The following is a 9,187-nucleotide window of genomic DNA, read 5'->3' as shown; positions in this document are numbered from 1 at the left end:
AAAAAAAAAAGGTCAGTTTTTAGGTCAGGTTTTATAAAAGATATGAAAGTCAGGTCTATATACCGAATTGTGAAAGATTGTTTCAAAAAAGTGTTTGAAATGTAAAAACTTTCTATTTCTTTTATTATTTAAAAAACTTGCATTTTATATTAGTATTAAATGCTGTTTATAGTAATGGATTCTAATAAAAAATGTCTCCAGACCTTTACTGGTTGTTAATTCTCTTTTTTTGGACTTTGAATTAGTGACCTCTGACAGAGTAACCATGACTTACTCAAACAGGCCGGCATACATAAAGCTTAACGTGTACAAAGAGGGGTTACCACCATGTCATCCTTTCTATGGCGTTACATTGACCCAAAAAGACTGAATGTTCAAACAAAGGTTGGTACCCATGATGTCCAAGTAGTCTTCGGCCAGAACGGTTGGACCGCGGTCGATGGGTTTGCCTGAACCGTTGAACACACGCCCTGAAAAAGAAGATTTTCTTTTTAATCACATCTTCATTTGGATAAATGTCTGCCTGATTTGTGAGGCTGATGAATTCATTAGCAAAACAGCAGCCATAAATTGAAATTGGTTAGATGACTCCCCAGAATGTGTGATCTGTTTCTGCTTTCTGTCAAACTCTTCAATGCTGCTCTGAGTACGGGTCTGTTGGCTAAACCCACAACTAAGAAGTACAAATACTTAATTATAAATTCAGGGACATGATTAATGACACTTGAATAACAAAAGCAGGTTTCCTGTCTGTTTGCACTCCAGTGTATTTAACCTTGCGCTCACTGAGATAATCACATTGATTGAGACATTCAGGAACATTCAAATGATGGCTTTGATTCCGGCTATTTTTCTTCCTGTTTACTAAGGAGTCAATTGAGGAGGAGAAAATGAAAAAAGGGCCCATATTAACAGCATCTTCTGTAAGCAGATAAATGAAATAGAAAACAAAACAAGGAGGATTATGCAGCTAAAGTTGGGTCTAAACCAGATCTGAATTATAGTGAGTGAATTAGGAGAACTTGTGGTGATCGTACCCAACATGTCTTCTGACACTGGGGTACGCAGGATGTCGCCGGTGAATTCACAGGCCGTCTTCTTGGCATCAATCCCCGATGTTCCCTCGAACACCTGAACCAAAGCAAACAGATGGCATGTAGAGGCAGGCCCCAGGCAGGCATCATTAATCTTCACTGACACTCAGACATTCTAGCAGTGGCGGCTGGCCAATAGAGGGCGCTAGCTCGCTGACCCACCCACCGATTAAGGTAATGTAATATTAAATTAATATGTAAAATATTTCAAAATATATTCATATATATTTTTTAGATATGCAAGATAAATATTTAATTTTTAATTTGAGAGAGAGAGAAACTTTTCCAGGACCTGGTTTAGCAACAAGGCTAGGCTAACTGCATGCAGCGAGGCTAAGGCTTTATTCTGCTTTCCCTGCCTCCTTTTTCAAACGTCAGGATCTGACCCAGCATAGATAAGGACAGCTAGGACTGATTTAAAGCAATTTTTAGAAAAGCCAAAGAAGAATGAACAATCTGGGCTTCACATGGAAAATAATAGAATATAGTGTAGCCAGGAAAAAGTACACTATATTCGCACCCCCAGCAGTGATGGAGCGTGACAGTAATGGACACTCGAGTGGAAAAAGCCCCCTTGTTTTATGGTTTAACTGTCACCGTTTCCTGCATGATGCATCATTTGTCTCATCTTGTATCTGTTTTGATATTTTTTAAATCTTGATAAGCTGCCAAGCCCTGAAATCAGACACAATGAAACCAAATCACAGGACAACATCTTCTAAAGGCGATAAATCTTATAAGCTCCCTTTTTGTTGGAATCAAACAGCCTGTCAGCCAGAAACCCAGTCCTGAGTTTATCTCAGCGCGGTCATGAAGATAATACTCCTCACCTGAACAACCGCCTTGCTCCCGATAACCTCCAGGACCTGTCCACTCCTCTTCGTGCCATCTGGGAGGGTCAAGTGAACAATCTCAGCGTACCTGGGAAACTAACAGAGACGAGGGGGGCGGGGGTCACGCCTTTTTAACCAGAGATGGTTAAATCTAAAACATGAACATCACTCAACATGAAATTAGATCCCCAACACTAGCTTTCCGGTGGGTGTTGCCTCAGAACAGATAATTTCTAGTGGCCTTACCTTCACATGGTCCAGGATAACCAGAGGTCCATTCACTCCAGACACAGTGGAATAGGCTGAAACACAACATGAGGCGTCTCTATTAAACCACCAACAAAAACCATTGCTTAGCCAGTATCACCTTATCTAAGGCATCAATAATCTGGGGAGCATCGGCCTAGTGGTTAGAGCAGTGCCCTTGTGCTCTGAGGACATTGCAAGTAAGCTTTAAGTGTGCCATCAGTTAGTGGTATTAAGTAATTTTATTATTCATTTTTACCATACATTTTTATTCTCATAAATTAGTAATATAACTACCTTTATGCCAATGTAATGTACTTTTCTCTGTTTTCCTTTCTAATATTTCTTTGTGTACAGTAGTTTTATTTTTTTGCTATTGAAATGAGCCATAAGCTAGCGTGCCTTGCTTGAATTATTAGGGCAAAGAGTGAAGATGGTTGGTTAAGGGAGAATTTAACTATAGCCATCACTTCATTCTGACTCCATTTCTGGAGACTTTCTGAGCCTAAAATGGAACAAATGTTTTTTACAGATGTGCTCTCACTGTTGTTAATCACACCAAAGCGCTGATTTATCAGCTGTTTGTTATAGGCTGACTGTATGATGCCATTTACAGCTCAGACTGACTCAATGTTTTAAGGGTTTTTCAACTTGGAGAGGCACCATGGCTTCTCAGGCCCACTGGTCAAATAAACATTATACACGAGTTCTCCGAATAAAGTCGATTCCAACAGAAGCCATTTAAGGTTTAATGTTTTACCCATTTCCAAACGAAGGTAGAGCACTCACTGACTTTTACTCAGGTAATAGCAGCATCACCTTCACATGTTTTTACTTGTGAAAGCAGAGAGAAGTCATCTAAGAACAGGGTTTATACAGGAATGAGTAACTAATGCTTTTTAATCATCTTAGAAATAATTTTAATGCCATCAAAAAAAAATAATAATATATATATATATATATATATATATATAGATAATTAAAAAGCATTAGTTACTCTTCTACTCGATTGACTTTACGGTCAACAGACTGCAGCCATGTCCCAAATTCCTCATTTTCCAGCCACTTTTGTTGAAATCTGCATATTCAATTCAATTCAGTTTATTTCTATAGCGTCAATTCACAACTCATGTCATCTCAAGGCACTTTACAGTTCACCAGATCATCCAGTCAGATTGATTCAAAGTTTTCTATCTAAGGAAAACCAGCTGATTGCATCGACTCATTGACTTTAAGGCAATCCCTCACACCAAGCATGCTTGTAGCGACAGTGGAGAGGAAAAACTCCCTTTTAACAGGAAGAAACCTCCAGCAGAACCAGGCTCAGTGTGAGCGGCCATCTGCTGAGGCCGACTGGGGTTCAAGGAGACAGAAGCAGAGATACAAAAGGCAACTGTTAACCAGCTCCACAGGCGGCCCAGTCCAGCAAACACACAGCCAGGCAGTCGAGCTCCGAGCCAGCTCCCATGTCAGAGGATGAAGAGAGCAAGGAATGGCGGATCAAGGATGGTGGGTAAACAAGAATAATTCTTCTTCCTCTCAGATGTAAACACAGAAGCATGGTGGGGGTGCAATGAGTGAAATTGAGTTCTGTCAAATTGACAAACCGTAGAAGCCACGTTTGCTCGGCCATGTCTTCGTCCAAATACGTCATCGTCTTTTCTTTTTAGGATTTTCAGCACAAAATTGCGCCAATAGCCTTAATAAGGTAGTGCGTTTCATTCTAGCGAGCTTAATATTTAAAAGGAGGCATGGACATTTCTGCCTTTTTCCTCTTCTACTCGATTGACTTCTGGATAGACGAGTCCAAGTAGCGCCATCTCCCGTGGAGCTGAGTCCGACATGGTGTTTAGACGTACAGTGTGAACAGGTAGATCGTATAAGATTGTCGGGTCGCACAGTGCAAGAACAAACAATGAGCTGTGAACTTTTAAACCCTGAGGTTTCGTCGTACACTTTTAGCTGTAGCTGCGTGCAACGAAAGAAAAAAAAATTATTCGCACAATGTAGGAGAAGCTCTCTGCCTAATCCTGTGGTTTTGTGTAACAGACCTCCATCTCCAGTCATCCTCATACAGTTTTCTATTTTCACTTGGGGGGGGGGACGATAGTTCAAGGTACCCACTTATATGTATTGTAACAATTAAGTACATGGTTTGCTCTTTAATTTTACAAGGTAACAAGTGCTCAATGGGCTATATGTTCATGGGGTGTGAAGGAGCAACATTTCCCATTAGGTTTGGAAAACTTTCTCCACCCCTCTTTTGCTATTTCAGCTCAAGTGCAGCGGTTCTCTGGCTTGGCATGCAACAGCAGTGCGGGTCACCCTGCAGCCTGTTCAGCTGCCAGAGCCCTTTGTGTACAGAGATGTTAATTGGTTCTAATCCGCCACTAGAAGCTGTTTTGGTAGCCTGACCTCGCACCCTGAAGGACATCTTGGTGTGAAATACTAAAGAGCCCATTCAAGTGGGAAAGAAAAGAGGTCCAGAGCATTCCAACACAATTCAATTTCCCCACTGAAAGAAGGAGAGGACTCAAAGGAAAAGGGGGGAATAGGTGCTGGGATGAAGATGGGAGTGCATCATCATTCTGGCAATCAATGAACAGCACAAAGCAGTGGCTGCTGTGATGTGCAGCTTCACAATCACATCTTAGCCTCTACTTGAAGGGATTCCCACAGTTAAACTGAACATGGGAATGCTTGCTGCCTGGAGGCTGCAGAGCCTCATCAGCGCTGGAAATGAGCGCATGCAGAAACGAAGACGCGTCGGGAACCAACGACTTTCATTCCCAGTCAGAATTTCCTGTTAAGGCAATATGAAAAGCAGAAGCACAAACCGCTCCAGAATCTCTGAACTCAGGGCTGTTCGTTCGTCTTTGCTTTCACATCCCAGCAGCAGAAATGACTTTGTACGTATTAGGGCTGTAACTAACCATTATTTTGCAAATCGATTAATGGGACAATTATTTTTCAGATTAACTGATTAATAAAATACTTTTTACCAAATTAAACCGGGTCCACTTGAGGAGTTCTGGATAGAGCAGATTGATGAAAATGTTTTTTATCTTAAATGCAAAATGTTTACATATTTTTTTTACAATCTTGGTATAATCACTGCTATAATTGAGTTTAATTGATTGTTAAATTAGTTGACTACTATTTCAATAATCAATTAATCCAGGGGCGGGGTGCAACCGCTTTCCTCATACCGGCTTTATGTTTTTCCCTCTTTGCCTGTTAAATCTACAACCACTAACACCCTTATTACCCAGGGTTAATTAACCTCTGTAAATAAGCATGTTTATACGGAATTGGTGAAGTAAGGATGAACTGCCAAGTTTAAATGAGTACGTTTGATATTTACAAAATTATTTAATGCTTAGACTGCTGCCTCTGCGACCCAGCCCTGGATAAAGTGGAAGAAAACAGATGAATGGAAAAAATGATGTATATCCCTCACTTGAAAGTTTTTTCTTCTATTAAATGTAGATTATCTAATTTCTTTGGCAAATTGTCTGACTAAGCTGCTCAAAACAAGGGAAAATGCAATTTCACAAGAAAAATCAACTTACTTTTATTGCAATTTTTGTAGCATATGAACTTTAGTACTTGATTAATCTAACAGGAATGTATTAAAATGATCTCAATAGAAATACTACTAAATATAATAGCTGAATAAACAATTATTTTGTTTTTTGTATTATATAAGTAAATATATTGTATTGGGCAATATAAGAAAATATTTAAAAAAATAAAATAAATCAATGCTGTAAATGTGGTTGGAATAACAATATCTTCTACTCTGAAATACTTTGAGATGTAGTAAAAACCACAACGATTACAGCAATTCGACCATTAATGGAATCTGTTAGCAGCAAAATAATCAGGCTAATGTTGCTAAATTGGATTTTGTTAGTCATGTTAGTTATTTAAATTCAGCCCTACTTCCTTCCGCAAAAAAAAAAAAAAAACGTCTTAAGATGAGGAGTTTCAGGAAGTGAGTCATGAGCGGTCAGAAAAACATTCCCGAGGTCTGGTGTCTCTTCATGCTATAGACAGAAATGGTGTCTAAGCTTGGATTTTAATGCCCTTTCAGGAGAAAGAATAAAGACTTACGCCCACTGGACTCTTTCTCTCCTCTGACAAGCTAGCTGCTTAAGCCTTATTAGAATGTGAATTGCAGAGGTGTTTCAAAACTGATTTTATAGAAATTATTTCCGTAATGACAGATGAAACATTTGTTTATCATGACTACATTATTACCAATAATTAAATCTTCACAAAGAAGTAGTGACTTGCTCGTTTCCTTTTCATAGCACTAAATGACAGAATGCAACGCTAAAACAAAGACGAGTCATTTTGACTGTTAATAGCTTTTGTCCCATTTGACACGAGAGAGACAAAGGCCTCTTAAAAGGAAAGACAAGGTCTGATGAAAAGTCTCCTTATTTGTTTATTTTCCTGCTCTGTCTCGACAAGGCTTTTCACTAGCTTCATCTATTAGGTTGCTGGCAAATGAATACAGTAAAGCACCTTAAAGCTGTGATCTTATAGGCTGGCATTGCGCTATAGTAAAACAGCTGCAGCTGTCAGAATCTGTCTGCATCAAACACAAGTAGCAGTTATACGAGAGGGAAGGTTCGGGTTATCAAATCAAGCAAAGATTCAATCTGATGCAGACATGCTAATGTCAGAGTTTAAACTACGCATCATGCAGCGCTAGTTTCTGATAACCAAACAAAGAAAAGTCACAGATGCAGAGTTTCACAACAAACTAAATATAAAGCAAGAATAGAAATGACTGAATGGGTAGCTGCGTCTTTCAGAGGCTTCACAGCTCCACATGCTGGTTTGAAGCCGTTAACCCTTTTGTTCACGTGTCTCTGGGTTTCAACAAGATCATTTATTACAATCCCAAACACACAGATAACCTGGGTTTTTTTTTTTCATTGCTTTTCAGTCTGAGGATGTTTGGAGCGGTTCGCAGCCGAGTGTGAAGCGGCCGGGATGAAGATCAGTGCCTCCAAATCAGAGACCATGGTCTTGAGCTGGAAAAGGGTAGAGCGCCTTCTCCAGGTTGGGGAGGATGTACTGCCCCTAGTGGACGAGTTTAAGTATCTTGGGGTCTTGTTCACCAATGAGGAGAAGAGGGAGCGGGAGATCCATTGGTCTGGCGTCTGCTGTGAAGTGTGCGCTGTACCGGTCTGTTGTGGTGAAGAGAGAGCCGAGCCAAAAGGCAAAGCTCTCAATTTACCGGTCGATCTATGTTCCTACCCTCATCTATGGTCATGAGCTTTGGGTCAAGCGACACGATGCGTGGAGCCCATACAGCAAAACGCTATCGGTGCGTGTGTAGTTTCAAGAAAGTCATGTGACCGATACAGGAGTTGTTTCTAACTGGCCGACTCACTAAACTGTGTTTAAAAACGTATCTGTCAACATGATGCATCTGCTGAAAAAAAAAAAAAAAATGTCTCATCTTTTTGCGGTTAATCTTTAAAATGATTAAGAATCCTGGAGCAGCCTAAAAGGAAAAGGAACGTTTCAGCCGTTGCATAGTTAGTTGTGTCATCCTTTTCCTCTCAGTTATCACTCAGCTTATCTGAATTGAAGTTAATTTCAAATTGACTTTTTTCATTGTACTTATTGTTTTTAAAATATTATTTCAAATCCTAGTCCACAAGCATCATCATTCACATTTTCCCCTAAATTATCAGGTTATTATATATCATTACATTATTTATTGGTCTCATCTAAAAATAAAGATATTTTCAATATAAACATCGATATGAAATAATACAATATAACCTACAATAACTTAAATTATATCATTGTTCTTGGTCATTAAATTAATTTAGTTTAGTCTGTCCAATCAGGTGCCTGTAGTGTCTTTAAATGTCCCACAGGTGTCAGTATTCTGTGAGACGGTATCAACACAGTTTGGCAATGTGTGGAAACGCTTCAAGATGCCTCATTAATCATCACTAGTCATGTCCAAAAGAATGAGATCCCAGATACAAGTGACTGAAATGAGTTTCCTCCGTAGTGTGTCTGGGCTCTCCTTTAGAGATAGGGTGAGGAGCTCAGTCATTCGGGGAGGAGCCGCTGCTCCTCCACATCGAGAGGAGCCAGTTGAGCTGGCTTGGGCATCTGGTTAGGATGCCTCCTGGAAGTCTCCCTGGTGAGGTTTTTCAAGCACGTCCCACCGGGAGGAGGCCCAGGCCCAGGCTGTAGGGACTGTGTTTCTTGGCTGGTCTGGGTGCACCTTGGGGTTCCCCCGGAGAAGCTGGCCCAAGTGGCTGGGGAGAGGGACGTCTGGGCCTCCCTACTGAAGCTGCTACCCCCGCGACCCAACCCCGGATAAGTGGAAGAAGATGGATGGATGTGTGTGGATGCTGAGGCAGAGCAGCAATAATCTCCCCCACATCTTCCCCACTAATGGCTGAGAAAAGCAAACTATAACAGGACATTTTCAGAATCACATCATTTTACCTTCGGGATTAAAAAAGTATCACTGAATTGAATTGTCTAATGTTGTTGTGCTAGGATTCCCAGATGAATTTGTCCCCCCTGAATTTAGAGCCCAAGTTCAGTAACGTCTGTCCCATCTTCTTCTTTAGTCACTATCTTCTAACTGATAATTAGTTTGTTTCTTTGTTAAATCACTGTAATCTATTTAAGCAAGACTTATAAAATACTTTGAGCCCAACAACAGACAGCAGTCTAACAAATCTTTCTGTCTACAAAAGTTAAACGTCACTACCTCCAAATAAACACGTCTGCTAGCTGAGTTATCGTGGGATTTAATAGATCTTGTCGTGCTCCCACTTCAACTATTCAACAACCACTATAGATGGTTCAGCCAATCCAGTTGCAGTATTATGGTTTAAGGCGATACATGTTGCTGTGACTAAAACAAGAGCTGCGAGCCCACAGACAAACCAAAATAGAAATGGCAGCGCAGGAGGCTGCACACGTAGCTGCTGCTAACACATCTGGTTTATCGGGATCTCT

General features: G+C 40.4%; 1 protein-coding gene across 1 annotated transcript in view; it reads right to left on the bottom strand.

Annotated features, from left to right (window-relative positions):
- atp6v1b2 (ATPase, H+ transporting, lysosomal 56/58kDa, V1 subunit B2) overlaps positions 1 to 9,187 on the bottom strand; it is a 31,435-nt gene that overhangs the window by 19,500 nt on the left and 2,748 nt on the right. The window contains exons 2-5 of the mRNA XM_015391066.1: positions 2,174 to 2,229; positions 1,925 to 2,023; positions 1,038 to 1,131; positions 393 to 470 (exon numbers count right to left, since the gene is read on the bottom strand). Coding sequence (XP_015246552.1) covers positions 393 to 470; positions 1,038 to 1,131; positions 1,925 to 2,023; positions 2,174 to 2,229 — 327 coding nt within the window. The remainder of the gene's footprint in view (positions 1 to 392; positions 471 to 1,037; positions 1,132 to 1,924; positions 2,024 to 2,173; positions 2,230 to 9,187) is intronic.

This window comes from Cyprinodon variegatus, unplaced genomic scaffold (assembly GCF_000732505.1).
Source record: "Cyprinodon variegatus isolate N-32 unplaced genomic scaffold, C_variegatus-1.0 Scaffold523, whole genome shotgun sequence".
Classification (NCBI taxonomy): domain Eukaryota; kingdom Metazoa; phylum Chordata; class Actinopteri; order Cyprinodontiformes; family Cyprinodontidae; genus Cyprinodon; species Cyprinodon variegatus.
Note: the sequence above shows the minus strand (reverse complement) of the source record. Positions and strands in the feature narration are given on the sequence as shown.